Below are 22,335 nucleotides of genomic sequence, written 5' to 3'. Positions count from 1 at the left end.
TCTTCACCTTGTACACATCTGACTTACAGTACAACTCTGGGCTCTGCCACATGCAGAAATATTCAGATGACACTGCGATAGTTGGCTGTATCAAGGATGGACAGGAGGGGGAGTACAGGAGCCTGGTTGAAGACTTTGTGAGGTGGTGCAGGTCCAACCACCTGCAGCTAAACACCTCCAAGACCAAGGAGATGGTGGTGGACTTCAGAAGGAAGAAACCACATCTCCAACCTGTGTCCATCGAGGGGGTCGATGTGGAGGTGGTCAGGACATACAAATATCTGGGGCTGCAGCTGGACGACAGATTGGACTGGACAGCAAACATGGACTCTGTCCACAGGAAAGGACAGAGCCGTCTGTACTTCCTGAGAAGGCTGGGGTCCTTCAACATCTGTAAAAAACTGCTGCGGATGCAGTCTGTGGTGGCCAGCGTCCTCTTAGGCTGTGGTTTGCTGGGGAGGAAGCAGCAAGAAGAGGGACGCTGCCCAACTGGACAGACTGGTGAGGAGAGCTGGCTCTGTGGTGGGCACAGAGCTGGACTCTCTGGTGACAGTGGCAGAGAGAAGGACCCTGGACAAACTGCTGTCCATACTGGACAACACCCACCACCCTCTGCACAACACCTTCATCAGCAGGCCCGGCCCTAACCAATCTGGAGCCCTAGGCAAGATTTTAGGTGGCGCCCCCCTTGCATCGGCAGTGTAGTGTATATACTCACAAGAAACCGAATAGCTTTGTCTTTGACCTTTTTTTTACTTAAAGAAAGCAAATTCACAATCAGAATAGTTAACAAGATAAAAAAAATTATGAATAAATAAATGAATACAAAAAATAAAATTAATATATGAAATACAATCATTTTTACATACATTCATAAATAGTCTTAAGTATGAGATCTAACTAAACACAAAATAAAACGTGTCAACAAGTTGCATGAAATAAATTAAAAATACAATATAAATAAGGCACTGCACAAAACAAGATATTAAAGGTGGGGGCAACAGGAAGACCGCTTGATGCTGCTGCATCATGGCTGGGTTGTGCTGCTGATGCTGCATCACTGGTGGGTTGTGCTGCTGAGTTGGAGGCAGCAGTGGTAGATGTGGTAGATGGCCCAGGGGTGGGATTTAGAAACTTCAACAGTGCATCTGAAGAGAGGAGTATGTGACTCCATTGAGTATTACAGTGTAATAATAAAAACATATGATTCCAGGAATAAAATGAAATTATATAATATAAATGAAAAACCAAAGAGATATATGTATGATGTTAACTGATATGCAAATTAGATTAGATTCAATTTATTGTCATCATTACAGTGAATTGCTGAATAGCAGAATGTAAAGTAGCAGTAATATATATGAGAATGTTATGTTATGATAATCTTTGACCAAATCACAGCAGTGCTCAGGATGGTTGTAATGTTGTTACAAATATTATTTCTATTAGGCTTTGCTTTGCGTTTTAATTAACGTGGGATTATTTCTTGTACCAACTTTTTCTTTTTTTTTTTTACCATTTGTGGCACTGGCGTGGCGCCCCCTGATGGACAGCGCCCTTAGCATTTGCCTATACGGCCTATGCCACGGGCCGGCCCTGAACTAATGATTGTGTTATTCAGTGGGCTAGCTTACGTGTGAACTGACGGGGTTACAGCTAGATCAGGGGTGTCAAACTGATCCAGTAAAGGGCCGTGTGGCTGCAGGTTTTCATTCCAACCAAGCAAGAACACACCTGACTCGACTTATTCACCTACCTGATTGGCCTTCACACCTTGATTGGTTGGATCAGGTGTGTTCTTGCTTGGTTGGAATGAAAACCTGCAGCCACACGGCCCTTTACTGGATCAGTTTGACACCCATGAGCTAGATCATTAATATAACTTCTGAAGGCTACTTTACCATTATGAGCCCGTGCTGCAGGGTTTGGAGCTCCTCTTGCGCTTTCGCCAGATCTCTTCTCGTCAGCCAGATCTCTTCTCGTCAGCCAGATCTCTTCTCATCAGCCAGCTCTCTTCTCGTCAGCCAGCTCTGGGAGAACGCACCCACTAATCTGTGACACAGACCCATACTCCTAGACCATCTGGAAAACTGGTTGGGACTCTCTGGCACAGTATTAAAATGGTTTGAATCCTACTTGAAGGACAGAGACTACTTTGTGTCTATAGAAAATGACACATCTGAGCGGGCAAAAATTACATGTGGAGTTCCCTAAGGCTCCATTCTGGGCCCTCTTCTGTTCAATATCTACATGCTTCCACTGGCTCAGATCATGAAAAACAACAAAATATGTTACCATAACTTACGCAGACGATACACAAGTTTACATAACAATATCACCAGGGGACTGGTTAGATGCATTGAGCAAATCAATAATTGGATGGAGCAGAATTTTCTCAAATTAAACAAAGACAAAACTGAAATCATTGTTTTTGGAGCCAAGGAAGAACGGTCAAAAGTTAGCACCCAGCTTCAAGCGGTAATGCTAAAAACCACAAACAAAGCCAGAAACTTAGGTGTAGTCATGGACTCAGACCTGAACTTCAACAGCCACATTAAATCAGTTACAAAGTCAGCCTGCTATCACCTAAACAATATATCAAGGACTTATGACTCAGCAGGATTTGGAAAAATTCAGTTAATTCAGAATGCTGCTGCTCCAGTCCTCACTAAGACCAAAAAAGTGGATCACATTACTCCGGTTCTCAGGTCTTTACACTGGCTTCCTGTCTGTCAAAGAATTGACTTTAAAATACTACTGCTGGTTTACAAAGCACTGAATGGTTTAGGACCAAATACATTTCTGATCTTCTGCTTAGCTACGAACCATCCAGACCTCTCAGATCATCTGGGACAGGTCTGCTCTGTGTCCCCAGAGTCAGAACCAAACATGGAGAGGCCGCCTTCAGTTTTTACCCACCACATATCTGGAACCAACTTCCAGAAAGCTGCAGGTCTGCTGCAAATCTCAGCTGTTTTAAATCAAGACTGAAGACTTATCTGTTTGCCGCTGCCTTTCAGTAATCAATGCTTTCTGTGAAGTTCTTATGCTGCACTGTATTTTATATTCCTTGATATTCTTGTTTTAATGATTTATTTTTATTTTATTTTATTATTATTCAATTTTAAACTTTATTTTATTATTGGCTGGTTTTAATTAGGGTTTTTCTATGCATTTTAATTTTCGCCTTTATTTTCTTTTAATCCTTCTATTTTTTTTTCACTTTATTGTATGACATTTTTATAATGTGAAGCACTTTGAGACTGCCTTGTGTATGAAATGTGCTATACAAATAAAGTTGCCTTGCGTTGCCTTGCCTTGCTCGGGCTGTGCCAGGCGAGAGGGCATGAGTAAAACTGAGTGAGAGTAATATATTTTTGCCTGCTCAAATGACATTATGTTTTGCTCGCGTATAATTTCTCTTCAAAATATAATTTCTGTGCTCGCAAAATATATTTTTCTGCGCTCAAAATCTCACATTGCTCCTTCATAAATGTGGCACAAATATAACGATTAACAATTAATTGAAAACATAGAAGGTGCTTCAGTTTGCAGTTTAAAATAATAATAACAATAGATTTTCTTTGTAGTGTACTTTTCATTCAATGAATAAAAATTAAACTAGTACATCACAAAGGGGGCGCAATTTAGCAGTCAGAGGCCTTGAATAAAAGACAAACTTCTGTGGTTTCTAACTTTATCTGTGATCACTTATTTCAAATGTTCATATATTAACTTGTAGTTGTTGATATTGTGAGACGACATCATCGTCATATGAAATGGTCGTTTGCAGCAGCAGCACGCTGTACATTTTGACTTTGTATGCAATCACACTGAGTGAAATATTTGCTTTGCATTTGATGTGAACTCATTACAACCTTTCTGTCATTTACACACAAAAGTGCACTACAAAGTTTTCAGCTCTGCAGGACAAACATGGCCGGCAGCAAAGGGACTTTTTCAGATCCCTCCAGGTACGTCATTATTTCAACCAGACCAGCAGACTTAACAGCAGAATCTGAGGTTTAGAAAATCCTAGAAATCTGCTTTCATTTCAATAACAAATAAGTCCACCTGTAGAAGGCACAACAGTCTCTTCTAGGATAAACATGGTAACACCTTGTACATTAAAGAACATTGAGAAAAAGACGCTGGTAGGAAGCTTTCTGAGGAGGCTTGGTGGGTCTGCCGTTTTCAATGGACCTCAACTAACTTCATGGATTGGAGAGAACATCGCTGGAAAAATATTACAAGATATTTTAAGACCTCACAGCAGGAAAAACACAAATTTGGAGACAATGTGGATCAATGGAGGCCAATGATTTCCACATATTTTGGGACTTTTCATGCATAGAAAAAGTGGGAAAGAGTTTTATGTAAGGATGTTGAAAGACTTTTGTACACTGTGAAAAACAGTTTGTTTCAAATCAAATTAAAATTAAAAATATATGTTTGTTCAAAGTGTTTTGGTTTGAACTTGACATTCTGAATTCAAATGAGTACAACTTGACTGGCAGCGGTCACTTTGTGAGGTCACAACACTCAGAGTTCCAGATCTTGAGAACAGATAAGAGCAGATACTTGGACACAGATCAGATACCTGGACACATCACATATCTGCTATTTCTACGTTCAACCATTACTGTTTGAGAGTCATGACTTCTACATTGTGGAAGACAACCAGCGCTGTTCAGTGTCCGTCTTCCAGGAGACAACTGGGTGAGGACAAAGTCCTGGGAAAACTGCAGTCTCTTACTTGAAATTCTCAACCTGATCTCACAGGAAGTCGTACAAATAGCTGGACATTTTAAGGACACTCATGAAAACTTTTAATGTGTCATTTTGCATCATGGTTGGTCTTCACTTGCAGCATGTAGACTAACTGATGCTGGTTCTTCCGTTAGTCTCTCACACAGGCGATCATATAGTAGATGGTAGATAGCAAACTAAGCCATGTGTTTGTTGCAGGATGCCACACTGAGTCCATCACCAATGCAGATAGAGACAGCAGATCAGATGGGAGACCGAAGACATCCAAGAGAAACTCCGAGGAGAGTCTTGAAAGGGCCAGCAAGAGGAGCAGGACAAGTCCACGTCCCTCCGAGGGCTGCAGCCTCACATTCAGTGGGCCTTCATCGAGTGGCAGTTCTGCCTCATCGTACACCGGCTCATCTGACAGCTCAGGTGAGATGAGATGGATCATTATATTTGTGTTCTCAACTCAACAGTGTGAGCAGTCTGCTATTAACGGCTCAACTCTCAATCCAGATAAAGTGAAGCTAACAGGCTTCTTGTGTTTTCATTGATTGATCAGGAGAAACCCAGAGCCTCTCCAGTGGACCTCTGTTGGTTACCGGGGAGACAAAGACCAGCAGCAAGAGGAAGTCCACCTCTGCAGACAGCAATGAGGGGCCGAGGAAGAGGAGCAGAAAGACTCTGAGTCCCTCTGAGGACCACATCCAGACCGTCAGGGGCTCCTCGTCATCCACCGAGGATGCTGGGACATCCACACCCGCCAGCATTCGCACTGAAGCTGAAGTGAGTACAAAGAGGAAGTCTGAGGTGACAGAGGGACCCAGGAAGAGGAGCAGAAAGTCCAGTCCCAGTCTCTCTGAGGACCCCAGCCACCAGGCCACCACTGAGGCCTCCTCCAGTGACAAACCTGGCACCTCCTCATCAGTAAACAGCAGAGGTAAGATGAGACATACGTGAACCATTGATGGAGTTGCCTCCTCATGAGGAGTACTGCAGCCTGTGAAGACAGTTGTATAATACATATATAAATGGATGTGGGGGTGTCGCTCCTTTGTTACCTTTACCACAATCAATCTTTATGCTGAGCTAAACTAATGTTCGACTGGCTCAAAATGTCCAACAGTTCCTCTCAGGTTAAGCCCGGTGTCTGGATTAATTTGGGAAATAGGATTCAAAGTTCTGAAGTGTTTGTGTTTCTTTTCTGCAGCTGCCTTTGAGACCAAATACAAGGAGGAGGAGCTGCTGGGGAAAGGAGGCTACGGGTCAGTGTTTGCTGGCCACCGCAGAGACGACAATCTGCCTGTAAGACACACACACACACACACACACACACACACACACAGAATCCATGAAGCATGAATCCACTCCGTCCAGAAGCTCACCTAATGTCTGTTTCTGTCCCGTAGGCGGCCATAAAACACATCCCCCCACTTAGCGTTTGGCACACATCAACAGTAAGTGATTTGTTCTTCGTCCTAATGCCAACAAGCTTCGTAACATTTCTCTTTTTCTTCTGAGTACAAAGGGAACGTATGCACATGTTCCTGTCTACGTTGATGTGTGAGTCCATGAAGGCTTCATTATTTCGTGTCTCTTTCACGACTCTGAAGCTTCTGGAAGGGAAAGTTAGTGTGATCCCTGTGGAGGTGGTGCTGCTGCTGAAACTCAAACCAGCAGCAGCTGCAAGGACCAGTGCCGTGGTGACCCTGCTGGACTGGTACGATCTGGAAGACGACCTGACTCTCGTCCTAGAGAGACCAGTACCCTGCATGGACCTGGTGGACTTCCTCAACTGTAGACGGGCGTCCCTGCAGGAGCGCGAGGCTAAAGTAAGTATCTGATGACGTTTGTGTTTCCGTTGTTTGTGTTTCCATTGTTTGTGTGTCCAAACCCACCATGTCTCACCACGTCTCTCTGTGTCCCCCTCAGACCATAACAAAACAGCTGGTGGATGCCCTCATAGAGGTTCACTCCAAAGGTGTGTTCCACAGGGACGTCAAGCTGGAGAACATCCTCATGGAGACCGGCTCTGATGTCCCCTGTGTCAGGCTCATCCACTTTGGCTGTGGCACATTAAGGGAGGGGGAGTACAGCACATCACAAGGTAGGCTGTCTTTCTTCTGCTCCTGTCCTGAAACAAGCAGCATCTTTGCCGTCTCTGTCCCTCACCAGTAACCGTTGTCTCCGTGTGTCTGGTAGGAACCTTTAACTACTCCAGCCCTGAGTGGATCCTCTCAGGACCACGGATGGACCTCTCAGGCTGCTGTTGTCCCCATGTTGTCCCCCACTTGACTCTCTTTGAAACAGTAGACGTGAGGCTGAGAGGTGGACAGCGTCAATGTTCATGCATGTTATTTTTATTTTATGTGGTGCTCCAAAAATAAATTATTGGATATTAAAACAATAAAAATCTATAATTATCTTCCTCCTGCATCAATCCTTCATTAACACTTGACAGTGTCAGAAGTCAGGAATTCTGACCTGAGTTTGACTCCTGACTTTGCAGCTGAATTGCTGCATTAGTTTCTCCAACATTCTAAAGGAAAAGTCTAATTTGCATTTTGCTGAGGGGTTCAGTGTGACGCTAACTTCTGGGGTTCATCCCTGCAGCTGTATCATGAAGCATTTGCAGCACAGCGCCATCTCCTGGAGTCTTGAGAGATGTAAATTCATGCTCATTTTTATTGTGCTTGTATTGGTCTATACACAGGCAATATCATCTACAGTTTAGTTTTCTTAAAGAATATACATTTTATTTAATTTCACGCTTTTTATTTTTAATACAAATTATTTGACAGAATGCTTAAACATCCGAGCTGATCCCAAAATAGTGGACGACATTACATTACTTTAACCTTAGATAGTTAGATCATGTTAAGTATTTAATACATTTATTACAAATCCCTCTGATGAAGAAGAAGGTGATGAGTTGAACTTTGAGAAAGGAGAAGAAACAGGACTCTTGAGTCTGAACTGCAGGTTCAAACAGGAGAAAACATCCAGCATGGAAACTCCACCGACATCAAATCGTCTGTTCTACAAGCCAATCGGGTCGACTGCAGACACATAAACGAACATCACTTTTACCAGCATCTGCTGGGTCAGATTTACTAAGAAGTAAAAGGTCGGGGCTTTTGTTAAATCACACTAAATAAAAAAACGTTCCTTTATTCAAACTTAAAGCTGCAGGAATGATTTTGAATAGTTTCAACATCAACTTCATACTCTTCCAGTCTGTGTATGAAGGAGCTTTGTCAAGTATGAGAAAATAACCTTGATGATGTCATCAGCTTGGCTTTACATATTTCTGTGTAATGACCAAAACGGCTCCATAAAAAAACTGTGTCATAAAAGCATTGAGATTCTCCTCCTGACGCTGAATCTCGTCGCCCAGAGGTCTACGATAGTAGCTCACATTAGTCCAGAGACCAGACCAGACTATGTGGAGAAACCAGAGACTGTCTGTGGTGCAAACAACAAGGTTGCTGCTGCATTTATGTCTAGATGACATTATTTTGAGTGTTGATGGATTAGCTCCAATGTTAGCATAGCTAAACACCATCAATCCAGACTCCATTCAGAAAACAGCATTTTAAAAGTTGCAGACAGACCCAACAGAGCATAACTTCAGACTTTTTACAAATCACTATCATTATGTCATTATTTCAGCATCCTTCCGTTTATTTTAATTATATCAAGCTAAATTGTTTATTTTGGGTTCTGTGCATGTCGCTAGGTACAGTGAATACAGCTCACCTCTGGACGATGTTATGAACTCCCCCGGTAGCGCAAATGACACAAATAAAAACAACTGATCCCGTGGTCAAATTCGCCCAAGGAACGCAATTGCAAATTGCTTTGCGTTTTGGTGTGAACACACCATAACATGCACTAAAAGGCACATAGTGTAGACAAAGTCAGGAGAAGCTATGATAACAACACACACAGAGGGACTGAGACTTCATTCTCTGCTCAGGTAGACTTTACTGTACTATATCTTTACAGACACTATAGTTCTATGATGATATATTAATTATTAATACTCTGAATACTCTCAATCTACAATCTCTGCACCTTTAAAGATGTCTGGTTACTGCTTATTTAGTTTGTATAGACAAATACGATTTGAAGTCATGTTTTCGGGTCTTTAATGAAAAGATTGTATCGGTTTCATTATGGAACTTGTAGGATCTTGACTCCTACTATGAACTAAAACGCTTACACACCAGTACACATATCGACTGTATCTATTGTGCTTCTATGTTTTCTCATTTAACTACTGACTTTGTAGTTAGAACTTTATTTAACTGACAAGTTCAGACTGTCTGTAAATCCCAGACTCATCTCTCTGCTCTACTGCTGCCCTCCGAGCAGGTGCAGGACCAACTGCTCGTCCTCAGCCAGAGAGAGACCGGTGTCCAGGGCTGTGTGATCATCATTCTGCTGCCTCACTTTCTTCCTCTTACTCGCTGTGAGCTCCTTCTCTTCCTCGTCGCTGCTGTCGCTGCTGTGCTGCCGCTTGGCTGACATCATCTGATCCCCCTCTTCCTCCTCCTCCGAGTGCACTTTGTCCGGATCCGGCAGGCTGCTGGGGTCAAACTCGTCTTCGCTGTTGTTGGCCAGGTAAGCCATCACCTCGTCCTCCTCGTCGTCATCGGATTTCCCGTGCTGTTTGCTGGCCTCCCTCCTGGCTGCCTTCTCTTTCAGCCTCTTCTCTCTGTGTTTGGCTTTCACTTTGCGTCTGTACTCCTGCTTGTCAAACGCCTGGTCCTCACGTTTCAGCCTCTCCCTGGCCTTCTCCATGTTTATACCTGAAATCTCCTCCTCCTCCTCTTCCTCTTCGCCTGTGACTGCCCGTTGGACTTGAGGCCACAGCTGCACAGCGTCTCCTTCTTCGCTGAAAGCCACTTTGGTGTTGACTTGGAAGTTTCTCTTAAGGACCTTTTTGGCTTCTTTGAACTTCGTCTCCTTTTCCGTTTTCTTTTTGGAGCCCATGTCATCTTCATCGGGACTCTCTGTGCCTTCCGGCAGACTGAAGACATCCTTTCTTTTGACTGTCAACAGGTCCAAGTCTCTCAAGTCATCGTCGTCCTCGTTATCATCTGCACCCAGATGCAGTACCTCTCCTTCATCACCACTTTCTGAATCATCCGACTCTGAGCTCTGGCTTTCCTCACGAGGAGCGTTTCCTTTCAGCTGGGCCTTGAAGCGCCGCAGCTCCTCTTCTCCTTCAGACTGCTCCTCCTCTCCTTCAGACTGCTCCTCCGCTCCTTCAGACTGCTCCTCCGCTCTCTGTCCTTTCTCAGCTCTCTGTGCCTGAGCTTTGTTTAAGAAGCGAACTCTCGGAGCCACAGCGAGGCCCAGAGAAGCGGCGTACTCCTGAATCTGGAGTTTAAAGACATCAAACACCTCCTTGTTCTTCATCAGGTAAACGGAGCGCAGGTAGGAAACGAAACACCGCTGAGCTCTCTCCTTCTGCTCCTTCTCCTGGGCCAGGAAGGCCTCCAGCTTCTGCTGAACATTCTGCACTTTGTCCTGGTTCACCTGGAGTCGGAAAACAAAAGGAATAAACACAAATGCCGTGTCCTTGTGTATCACTCACTGGTTTGTGGACTACGGTTTTGAAGCTTTGAGTTGGGTATTTTGGCTGTCGCCATCTTGGTTTCTTTACAACCAGTGAACGGACTGTGGCGTCCCCCAGTCGGCATATCATGTAATCATCGACTGAAATTCCATTATTGGAACAATCTCAATAATTACATTTTCTCACTAATCAGCTAATATTATATCATTGCAGATATATAAAATACATAAAATTTCCTGCGACCCATCTTTGGGAATGACTGGCCTCATGTATTTGCACTATAACAGGATAGGAGCCCGTGCTCTCTCTGTGTCGTCATGTCTTTGGCAGCAAACTGAGATTTGACCATGAACAGTAGACCATTTCAACATAATTGCATTGCTAGGCAACAGCTTGGGTCCATGTTTACTTCCTGTCAGCTGATGTAAGGAGGTGAACTATTCCTCGCCAGGAGGCGAAGACTAAACGCTGCGGTTTAATCAGACAGTTTCGAGCAGCCTTCAAAGAATTTACAGGAAGTAATAGAAATAATCGCATCCTGTTATATGATGATCTGATCTGATCTGATCTTCACCCCTTTTGGATTTATCCATTTCTTTTGTAGATATATGAGGAAATGTGTCTGTATATATTGTATTCTTTCCTTTGTTCATTTTATGTCTACCTCAAAAAGTATGCTGTAATTGCTATGTAAGGCTATATTAATAATAACGTTTATTACTATTGCTTTTAGTATTATTATGATTGTTATCAGCAACTACACAAGATATGTTTGTTATCAAATTAAACCCTCATTGCACAACATGAGACTAATATTAGGATTACACAGAAAATAAGCATTTTGAGTTTGGTGTCAAAACTTATAGCCAATCATCTGTTTGATCAGGCATCAGCGAGGCGTTTCCCATCATGCCCTGGGTCTTGCTGTCACCTGCCTCCAAAAGCTGTGGCCACATTGATCTCATGCACAATGTGCTGCGTGGTTTCTGTTTTTCTGCCCAGCGTGTGTGTTGTGATGCCGTGGATGTACGAGGTCTCACCTGGATCTTATTGATGGGAACCTTCTTCTCTTGCAGCTGGCCGAGCATGCCCTTCTCCTCGGAGGGAAGCAGCAGCAGTAGGGCCTCGCCCCCCTCCTTGTACCTGGCGGTCCGGCCCACCCTGTGGATGTAGGTGTCTGCGTCCTCCGGACAGTCGAACTGCAGCACCCAGTTGACCGTGGGGAAGTCCAGGCCTCTGGCGGCGATGTCGGTGGCGAAGAGCACAGCGTTCTGCTTTCTGAGGAAGTCGTTGTAGACCTCCACCCTCTTCATCTGCTGCTGCTTGCCATGCAGAGCCAGGACGGGCATGCCGGGCCTGAGGCGGCACATGATCCGGAACAGGTACTGCACCTCCTTGCAGCAGGCAAAGAAGACGATGGTCTTCTTCTTCAGGTGGCTCCTGATGAAGGAGTAGAGCATGTTGACCTTCTGGTGGAGCTCACACACCACGTAGCTCTGCTCCAGGGTGGCCGGCGTGCTGAACTTGGCCTTCTCGTGAACCCACACGTACTCTGGGTCTTTGAGGCTGAGCCGGGCCAGGTCCTTCACCGACTTGGTCTGCGTGGCGGAGAACAGCAGCGTCTGTCGGGTCTTGGGGAGGTTCTCCACGATGGCGTTGAGCGTATCCGCGAAACCCATGTCCAGGATGCGGTCCGCCTCGTCCAGGACTAGCATGTGGAGGTCGGAGGCGACGAAGGTGGCCGTCTCGTCCATGTGCTGCAGCAGCCGGCCCGGGGTGCAGATCACGATGTTGGTGCGGTGGATCCTTTCCGACTCGGTCTTGATGTCCTTGCCGCCGATGATGAGGCCCGCGGAGAACTCGTGGTTCTTGCCCACCTTGCGGAGGACTTCGAAGGTCTGGTATGCGAGCTCTCTGGTGGGGGATATGATGAGAGCACCGAGGCCGTCCATGGAGGTCCACTGCTGGCGATACAAACACTCCAGCACCGGGACGAGGAAGGCTAGAGTCTTCCCGGAGCCAGTCTTAGCCGCGCCGAGGACGTCTTTACCCCGCAGAGCAAAGCCGATCGTCTGTCTCTGGATCTCCGTGGGCTGCCGGTACTGCGCCGCCTGCAAGCCTAACAGCGTTTTCTTTGAGATGGGGAAGTCTGAGAACTTGATCGCCTCCTTGCTGTTAATGTCGCCGTACCTGCTGACGAGCTTGTGGATGTACTCCCGTTCAACCTGCCACTCGGGCTTCTTCTGCGCTCTGCTTTGCTTCACTTGTCCTTTCGTCTTGTTGTATTTTTTCTTCCATTTTTCGAAGTTTTTGACGGGGTCGGCCCTGTCTTTCATCTTCGCGGGTTTAGGTTTGTTCCCGGAGGAGTTTCCGCCTTTTTTCTCCATGATTTATGACAAACAGAGCTGGAAAATAGAGCTTAAACACACACAGGAGCCCCGACTCTGCTTAACAGCGTGGAGAAGTCAGCTCTTCGTCGCGTGTAGCAGACGTCATCATCACGCGCACATCGTGAGCATTTTGCCCTAAGATTTACCTGTCAGGCAGCACCTCGTAGCACGTGAAACATCTGGTTCTAGCTTCTCAAATTAAAATATTTTCTGGTGATTAAATGAAATATTTAGGTTTTGAGCTCGTGGTTGAACAAACAATAATCACTGTTTTGGACATTTTATTGACCAAATGATTAATTGGTTAATTGAGAAAATAATCGACCAATGAATTGACAAGGAAGTCAGCCTGGAGAGGTTCTATACTGGCTACAGACATGACTTTACAGCTCCGTCATAGAAATATCTGATGTTTAGTGTCTTCTTAGTGTCCATTGGTTAGATTAGATAATCCTTTATTAGTCCCACAGTGGGGACATTTTTGTTTTCCTATTTGTTAACAACCTGTTGTTGATAAGCGTTATATACTGCAGTATATACCATATAGCCTATAAACCCTACACACGGGTAAGATATTTGCCCAAATAAGATCATAATTATGATTATGCATGTAATAATATAACTTTTTGGAACAAGTAATTACATAAATAAGGTAATACATATATATAGTAAGATCTAATTGGATATGTGGTCAATATGCAATACATAAATGTATTTTAATTAATTCACAGAGAGTAACGGGGAGCAAAGGTGACAAAATGTGTAATCTGGACTTTCTACAAGAAGTTTAGCTTGATAGAGGAACTCTGAAGCTACCTGGCAGCCCCTTCTCTGGGCAGTAAAATCCCTTAGACGAGTAGGAGCATGGATGCTCAAGGGAGTAGCAAAAGGTGGAAAGAGCCAGTTAAATGTGGCCAGTGGCTTCGCTACTCCTGAGGCTGAGTCTGCTGTTATAAACCAGGTACTTGAACGTCTTCATTGTTAATTTGGCATCATTTCACTAGTTAGTTTCACGGTGTAGTGAGCCGTTTCACTGTTTTCACAAAAAAAAAGGGAAGTGGTGACGCTTCCGGATCACGTGCTGCTTGGTAACGAGATCCACGGAAGTGGAATTAATTTGATCCCAAAACAAAAGCTTATAGTCACATTATTTATTAGGTACAAAGCCATCCTCAAAACCTGAAATCAGAAGTAACACGGTGTATTGTAATTTTATCTATTTAAATAGGGACAGTGCACAGTTTATATTATAATAGTGTAAAAAATACCCACTGTATAACAAACACATTATACGCTGACCACTACTGTGACGAAAACTATATCATTACTTATAGCAGAATCAGCTTTAATAATAATAATAAAAAAAAATACAAAATCATACTCTGATTGAACCAATCTACAGTACAGTAATTGATGTTAATAAATGACATTATTTTGACCTGCAGCTTCTCTAACGGAGAGAGGAATTAGATATGGTATCACTTTTAGACAATTTACATAATCAGGGCCTGTTCTAAGCATGCAGCTTTAATGTGTCTAAAAGTTAACAGTAACACTTCTTTAACAGAAGAGAAAGGAAGAAGACAATGTCTGTTGCTGTTAACTTGTTACCAGCTTGACTTCTTCACTGGTTGTTGTGTAGTTCTAATACAGTACTAAAAATATTTTGTCTTTAAATCCTAGTCCCTAGGTGTTACTAAAAACATTATCAGTGCTTCTATTCAAATGGCCCAGTAAGCCATCATAGCTGATGGGATTCAGCTTTAGTTCATTTTATGTTCATTTTCTATTGTTGTCATGTCAACATACCCCCCGTGAATATTGTCTTATCAAAACAATTATATGTAATAAATATATTTGACAATTTCTATTACATTAATGGTTGTTTGTAATTAAACATGTTAATAGATTTCTTACATTCACCAGGTTTATGCTATATAAATTATAGCTATACACTACTTTGTATTTGAAATATGCCCATTTCCATGCGTGAAGTACGTTTTATTTTGAAAGATTTTACCGGAAGATGTGTGCGCTGTCAGGCTGTGCAGACTGACGCTGTTCCACGAACACCCATGCGAACACCTGACAAGACAGATGATAAACAAGTATTGGGACGGATTGTTTTTCACCAACCAAAGTGAACCCTCGCCCGCCGAGGCTCGCTAACGGCCCCGCAGTCCCTATGCTAACCCCGGCATGGCAGAGAGACAGGACAACGAGGTAACACCGCCTTTAATATACACTTACACCGCACAGGTGTTGCATTGGTTGGCGAAAACAAGCGCACGTTTCCATCTGATTGTTCGTCCTAACGGTCATAACTAAGTCCAGTGTGAAGCGAGGCATCGATAAGAATAGCCTCCAGCAAGTAAAGCTTTGCTAACATCTCCGGACGAGCAGAAATGTGTGTTAGCTGTAGGTTAGCTCGACAGCTAGCAAAAACAGTCGAGCTGCCAAGTTGAGACGAGCCGCGGCACGTCTCTGGTTACATTAAAGTTTACACATTGGTTTAGCACAGTGCTTAGACCGTGCAGGCCCTTGCTTACATTTTCATCCAGCACCAAATTAGCTGAATTAATAATGTGTTTCAGTGTTGCTTTGGTCAGTGGTAAACGTGTATTATAAGTATTATTACATTGTATTTGACAAATTGAAAATAAGTTGCATCTTTTGGTGAATTCGCCATAAAAGTTATAATTTATTATATTTGAGCAAAATCTTAACTTGTAATGGTACCCATTTTCCGGGATTGTGTCTATGACAGGAAGACTATTAATACAAGTAGAAATGTGATTGAAAAAGATACCAGTCGGTGGATTCAGGGCAGTGGTCGACCGATGTGGGGTTTTCAATGGCCGATGCCGATATTTAGAGAGCAGGGCGGCCGAAGGCCGATCTACAATGCCGATATCATGTTTTTGTTGTTTTATGTTGCATCTCATCTGTGCACGTGACAAATAAACAACCTTGAAATAATTAATTAATTAATAATTAATAATAACAAATTGCGATAGGGGGCGGGACCTACAGACACTATAAGCCTATTACAGATCAGTGGTGGGACCTCACTTCAGACTAGGGGTGTGAGTGGAACTTTTATAACAAAAATGGTGTCCGCTCTGCTCACCACACCGCCCACGAGAGCTGGCCCCGTGACAGCCGGCTTTGCTCCGCGAGCCGAGCCAGGTGCCCAGCGAGACGAGCCGAGCCAGGCGCCCAGCGAGACGAGCTGTGCACTCCGCTGGGGTAGGACCTCACTTAAGACTCACTTCAGCTGGGCTGGCAGTGAGCGGAGCGGACTCTCCATTTACTACAATACTATAAGAAGGCTTGAGTGGCCGGCAGCTCACGGGGCCGGCGGCAAGCGGATTGTTCTGCGATGGCTCCGCAAGGCTGCCTACAGATGGTCCTCACAGATGTGTCTGCAGACATTTTTTGTTTATCAGCCCCATGAGCGCAGGCATTGGCCGATGCCGATCATCTCAAAATGCCATTAATTGGCCGACCATTAATTCAGGGTAACTAGATTGTGAACAGCGATAGCCATTAAAGGTCATAAATCATCATTTTGTTTCTTTTAATCACATTGACAGATGTCAACTCATGACAGATTTTTTTGTTTAAAAACACATGTATTTTGTGTTTAAAAACATGTGCATTCCCCTATAAACTAGATGTAGATTTTGTTATTAATGTAAGGGTATATCCTACCCTTTATTTATTTTTTGTATTTCTTATTTATTTTATTTTATTCATTTTGTGTGTGTGTGTGTGTTTTGTGCCCAGTTGGCATACAACATATGTACAATCTGTCTATCTGTGTTCTACAAAAGGAAAACATAATAAAGAAATAACAAAAAAACAAGTGAGCTGGAATCAAGTGCCGTCTCTATATCGTAGCAGGGGACAATATCAAAACATTGTGTCACGATTATCCTGGCTAAAGTAAGGTCTTAAAATGCATGTCTCCCGTGGTAAGGTGGAGGAGGCTGACCGGATCTTCCTGCTGATGAAGGAGGAGTATCGGATCTCCAGGAATGTGCGTCTGGCGTGGTTCCTTGGTAAACTTAACCAAGTCATCTGGCCTGCATCAAAGCCTGAACTGGTGAGTTACTTCCTATTCCTCATAGAACATGGTTTGATTAACCAGAATGCCTAATAAATCAGGAGGACGGGGGCCTCCAAGTCGACCCCCCCCCCCTCCCAAAGGACTCCAGGATGAACTGATTGGAATTTGGAGGTCAAAGGTCAACGTCACTGTGACCTCACATTCCTCCTATTCTCTCGTTATCTTGGGAACGCCTTGAGGGAATATCTTCAAATTTGGCCCAAACTGATCAGAGTTTGGTAGTGAAATTAATTTTAACCGTTGAATGAGAACTAATTTCTCTCTATATGGGCACCACATGCAGAATCCTTGAATTCAATATTGTTGCTTTTCTATGTTGTATTTTCCTGAAAGGTGCTTATTCCTGAACCACATACATGTCGTGAGTGATCAGTCACTGATGTCATGTTTGACTTCACCTACAGCTGAACTCAGAGAATGAATTGGACTTGCTGAGTGTCTTACCTAAAGGATGGCAGACGGATTTCTCCCCCACCATGTCCCCCTACATGTTGATGCCGTCCACTCGAGCCACCTTCCTGGCCCGGAGGTACCGCTTCATCATTGAGCTGGACCTGAGCCCCTCCACAGGGATTGTGGTAAGACTTAACACACTTTCATGGTTGGTAAATAACGCTCCTGACTTACTATCTAACTATCTGAACAAATGCAGTTGACACAAAGGAGATGGAAAAGTGGTTGTTCTTCTTCCAGCAGCAGCAGATATATCATTAATTTAGTTTCACTTAATTGCTTTGTAAATTCATGGTGGAAAATATACCTTTTTTTATTTATGTGGCCGAAATCACTCACTATAAAGTGAGTTCTACATGTTATAGTTCTGTCTGAATGTATAGTGAGATTATTGAACCTTATTTTGTGGACTCAAAGCATCCCGCGGTTCATCTTGAACAGTGTACACTAACCTAGCATTATATCCCATCAGGCATTGCTCTGAGGGGAAAATGATCGACGGGAAAAAAGGCACATGTCATATTCAGCTGAGCAAGGGATAACAAAAAAGAAAAAGGGAATGAGGATCATAAAAATAACAAAACGAAATACAAGTGGTCAGTCATAAATCAAAGTGCATAGATATAAGAAAATTAGCATTTTGCGTTTTACAAAACTTTACACATCTTTTGTATCGTATGTATAATCTCATTCATGTATGCAGCAAAAATAGGTCTTCAAGAAATTACATTTGTGTATGAAATATTTTCCCCAAATAAATATGTTATTATTTCCGAACTGTGTTGAAAAGAAATTAGTAGTTTTTTCCAGAAGAGAAATATTACCCGGGTCTACTGAATGTGCATGACCCATTCATAATAGCCTGCACTGCTGACACAGATTAATCTCTGGTTGTCATCTACTGTAGTTCCACATGCTTTACTGTTAAACCACAGGCTTATAAAGAATCACAGAACACAATTTAAAGTTTCACTTTCATTTCCCCGAGTTAAAATCTGCGATTGTGAGGATGAAAACTAAAACTAATTTTACCATTGAGCCCAGGTGACGCTCGCCCTCGCTCCTCACTGTGAATCCACGAGACATTCTCACACATCTGTTTAATTTCATCAGTTTTATCAGGGAGGGACCCAATTCTGCTGCTTGCTTTAAAACATCCAGTGCACAAACATTGAGTGACAACGCATGGTGGGTGTCTCCTATTTGTATGTAAATGGTTTAGTTGGATATTCATGTGAATTCATCCATGCAAGTGGCATGACAGGGAGAGAAAGTGTTTATTTTAACTTCATCTGCTCCAGTCACACCGCCAGGGGAAAATGGAAAATAGTCTCTTTCATTGTGTTTCATAGTTAATTATTTGTGATTGAGCTATGGTGGTTGAGAGAATACATTTCTGATTGTTATCGTTATTTATTTATTTTATTATTTACAGTGATCTTAAAAGGCAGAACTCTTTATGCTTTAAACTCGCATTCTCGCTACTGACCATCAGGGGGCTACTCCTCTAATTGTGATATTTTTCCTTTTGGAACGGGATTCTCTCTTTATGCTACAGTTCCACAGCTGTTGCTATCAGTGTAGACGTTAACTCAGGAGTAATGCCTTATGTTGCAGGACTGAATTGTGTTTTCTGTTCTGCAGGACGACAGCACAGGCGAGATGATCTTCGATGAGGTGTTTCATGCCCTGTCGAGGTGTCTGGCTGGTCTGACTCAACCATTCAAAGTCCCTGGAACTGATCAACTATTCCAGCCCAAGATCTTCATCACCATCTTGGCGTATTCCTCAATTATTGGCCTCACTTCCCATCAGGTCATTACAGTAGCTTCAGTGTCATCCTGTTTTTCTTTACTGGTGTTTTGTGTAGAAATGTTCCAATACTTCCAATACCAGTGCTTTAAAAAACAAAAAAGGTGATAATTCCCTGAATAATATCTAATTTATCTTGTGAAAATATGCTCTTCAAACAACTAGATTTGTTCAGGTTCCTCACCAAAAACTACATTTTACACATTCACATTCAACGCATCATGATAATGTTATAACTGAGTTCTGTCTGATCTGCATGACGTAGCAACAGATTGTGGCTCACCTCTTTTTTAGCTGCAGATACGTCACTTTCATCAAACGTTGAATGCTAACCATAATGCAGTTACTTAGGGATTTAATGGTAAAAATCAGCAGCCACTACTGTTTAAAAAGGGACTCATTAATGAAGCACAGCGTCCTCCTGTTCCCAGGACATCCTGTGTTTTGAGGTTATTTAGTTGAATCAGCTTGATTTGTTTCCATGTGTGATGCATAAAGCTGCTGCAGATGTTGTTACAGTCCCCTGACAGCCTTGGTCCCCCTTGCAGGTTCTGGTTCAGGGCTGTCAGCTTGATAGAACAGACCTCGTTGAGTTCCTACATCACATCTACCAGCAGCTCAGAGCAGTGGAGAGCAACATCGCAGAAGTCCTCCATCAGGAGCATGAACAGGCGAGTGAGCAGCATTCGCATTGTGTTTTAAGATGTAGAAAACTTTGATTAAAAGGTGTGTGTCTGTGTGTGATAGAGCTCCACTGTTGCACTGGTTGAGATGTATCCTTCGTCACCAGGAACACACAGCAGCTAGATGCTCACAAGATTACACGATAATTGCAGGATCACATATCGCTTGAAAATCAGGTGGCAACATCTGGTTCTGAAAAGCGAAACCAAAGCTGATGTGCCTTGGACTTGACTTGCATTCTCTCTGCTGGCCATCAGGGGGCGACTCCTCTGGTTGCAGAATGAAGTCTTTGAGAAAATTACCCTATTTCTCACTTGATTAATTATCTCAGTACACATTGTAAACATCAGGTCTTCTTTAATACAGCATGATGTTCATTTAGTCAATTATGGGTCAAATAGACCAGAAAGCAGGGGATGCTTTAGGGCTAACTTTGTTAACAGCTTCACACCAGAATCCAGATGGATCCAGATCCAGTAAAGTCGCTGCTCTTGTGTACATCAGATCCATCCATCGCTCCTCCACAGTCCAAATATGGTCACTTCCATCACTGGTTGCAAAATTGCTGAACTTGAGGCTTTAAATCCATAGTCCACAAACCAATGAGTCACGATGACTACATTCCTTTTTTATCTAGAGTCCATGGTTGTGCCACTTTCACTAGATCTCCAAGATCAGGGTGGAGACGGCGGGTGCAGTTACTCTTGAGAAGCTGCCTTCTCCGTATTAGAAGTTTTTACTGGTGGTAGAAAGAAGTGTGACATTTATTTTTTCCTGTGCCTTTTAGTCTGAAGAGCCAGTTCAGAACTCAGGTCTCCATAGCAACATCCTAGATGACCAGCCCCACAGGAGGCAAGGCTTTTCCATGGTGTCAGCTGATATGGGTCTGGTCAGCATGGTACGCCAGGGCATCCTGGCCCTTCAGCTGCTGCCTCCGAACTCCAGCGCAGGTAGGTTTGTCCTAGAAATTGAAGCGTTTGTTTTCAGGGTTCGGAGCTCCTCTCTTGCTGAGTTGCTGAATTGTTTTCTAGAACCTCCTTCGGGGGGTCAATAGCCCTCTAACAACCAGGCCTTTAACTGGGCAGCTACTGCATCATTAAGAAACTATAAGGGATGGACTAATCCAGTGGCAGCTGATCAAAACGGTCCGGTTTTCAGCTAATCAGATGTGACTGGTGCCTTGCTGATCAGTCTCATATTTTTTTGTCACATTTAGACTCGTGCAGCTGCTGCATAATAATGATTTAACGTCAGCTCACAGCGGTACAGAGTAAGACGCACAACATGTGGTGTGGAAGTTCTTCAGCATCAGTGATTTGTCATCATTTGTCCCAACTGCAACTCCAAAATAAGCTGTGGAGGAACAACCTTAAAACATTTGGAGCATCTGACCGAATCTGACTCGTGTTATGCTGTAATTCATTCCCATCGTGCTGCTCAGAGTAAACACAGTGGGCCCTAGTTTCGTAGACCAGGCGCAGTCAGCTTTCAGCGCACCTGCGCCGCGCCGACGGGGTGTGTCCGCCTGGACTTTGCAAGTTTCGTGCACCGCGCAGGCCGGCGCAGGCAAGCGCAGGCACACCTCCCGTCTCGCCCACCGGCGCAAGTGGGAAAGAGGGAGGAGAAGAAGGCGTGAGTGGGAGACGAGGAGGAGACGAGGCGTGGACTGGGATAAACACAGCCGATTCAGATCTTCACCAATCAAATGAGCTCCTCTCCTCTCCTTTAATGCGTTAGGGGAGGTTCAGTGCAAGTTCCGTCACTTGACAACCCGATGACAGAAGCAGCGCCGCCGCTGTGCGCGCGTATCATAATAATAACAATGCCGATATTATAAAAAACAGGATAGAGAGAGGGAGATGTTTTGGTCCGAGAGGCTGAGTTTCCGTTACGCGTGCCATCCGCCTTTGATCTGACGTCAGATGTGACGGGACAATCTATATAGATATAAATTCACGTGTTGATTCAGTTAGTTGCATTAAATAGTGTTTGTTGTGATTATTTATTGCATGTAAATGTGCCTGGAACTGTGGAAACCTGCCTGTGAGGTCTCGGTGACGTGTGCGCACTGCGCGCCGTCAGCCAAACTTCCGATCCGCCAGCTGTGATTCGCATTGAATGAATGGACTTTATTTACGCCTTACGCCTTGCGTCGAAAGTAGACCAGGTCGGAGCTGGCGAGCTTTCAGCGCAGTCTCGGCGAGGCTTTTTGCCACGAAACTTCCGCTACGCCAAGCTGAATCTGTGACGCCTCCCCCTGCTGCGCCGCCACACCCATCTTGGCGCAGGCGATCCACCAAACTGCCAAACTGACGGTGCGCAAGGCTGCGCGGGTCGAAACTTGCACTGCGCCGGCTGCGCCACCCTGCGCCGGTCTACGAAACTAGGGCCCATTGACTCAGCACAGAGATTAATGGCTAACAGAGGTCCACTCTGTGAAATGGCAATTGGTAGAAGGTAAATTACAGCTATTTTGATTTGTTCAGATGTAACTCTGTAAAATGTTGTTTTTGGTGGAAAAACTT

The 22,335-nt window shown here is 43.9% G+C and overlaps 3 protein-coding genes across 6 annotated transcripts in view; 2 read left to right on the top strand and 1 right to left on the bottom strand.

Annotated features, from left to right (window-relative positions):
* Window positions 1-6,310: 6,310 nt before the first annotated feature.
* LOC311015265 (serine/threonine-protein kinase pim-3-like) lies at window positions 6,311-7,376 on the top strand (the record flags this gene model as incomplete). Its single annotated transcript, XM_084012393.1, has 4 exons — window positions 6,311-6,584; window positions 6,685-6,859; window positions 6,955-7,080; window positions 7,366-7,376. The coding sequence occupies exons 1-4, from the start codon at window positions 6,312-6,314 to the stop codon at window positions 7,374-7,376; spliced, it is 585 nt and encodes a 194-aa protein (XP_083868519.1). The 5' UTR covers window position 6,311.
* On the bottom strand, window positions 7,193-12,809 carry ddx10 (DEAD (Asp-Glu-Ala-Asp) box polypeptide 10). The gene is made up of 2 exons (XM_084010754.1): window positions 11,380-12,809; window positions 7,193-10,299 (listed from the first exon to the last, which is right to left on the bottom strand). Exons 1-2 carry the CDS (start codon window positions 12,724-12,726, stop codon window positions 9,109-9,111), a joined length of 2,538 nt encoding a protein of 845 aa, XP_083866880.1. The 5' UTR covers window positions 12,727-12,809; the 3' UTR covers window positions 7,193-9,108.
* Window positions 12,810-14,786: 1,977 nt separating this feature from the next.
* The window catches only part of szt2 (SZT2 subunit of KICSTOR complex), a 94,070-nt gene continuing 86,521 nt past the window's right edge, over window positions 14,787-22,335 (top strand). For all 4 annotated transcript variants that reach the window (XM_084012507.1, XM_084012506.1, XM_084012508.1 and 1 more), the window contains exons 1-6: window positions 14,787-14,952; window positions 16,712-16,837; window positions 17,266-17,439; window positions 18,959-19,129; window positions 19,675-19,797; window positions 20,598-20,760. In XM_084012507.1, coding sequence (XP_083868633.1) covers window positions 14,929-14,952; window positions 16,712-16,837; window positions 17,266-17,439; window positions 18,959-19,129; window positions 19,675-19,797; window positions 20,598-20,760 — 781 coding nt within the window. In that variant the 5' untranslated portion in view covers window positions 14,787-14,928. The remainder of the gene's footprint in view (window positions 14,953-16,711; window positions 16,838-17,265; window positions 17,440-18,958; window positions 19,130-19,674; window positions 19,798-20,597; window positions 20,761-22,335) is intronic.

This window comes from Eutrigla gurnardus (assembly GCF_963514095.1).
Source record: "Eutrigla gurnardus genome assembly, chromosome: 6".
Taxonomy (NCBI): Eukaryota; Metazoa; Chordata; class Actinopteri; order Perciformes; family Triglidae; genus Eutrigla; species Eutrigla gurnardus.
Note: the sequence above shows the minus strand (reverse complement) of the source record. Positions and strands in the feature narration are given on the sequence as shown.

Coding starts and splice junctions, on each gene's coding strand:
- ddx10 (XM_084010754.1), bottom strand. CDS start 12,726: ATGGAGAAAAAAGGCGGAAACTCCTCCGGGAACAAACCTAAACCCGCG. Junction 10,300..11,379: donor TTCCCATCAATAAGATCCAG/GTGAGACCTCGT, acceptor TTCCGACTCCAG/GTGAACCAGGACAAAGTGCA.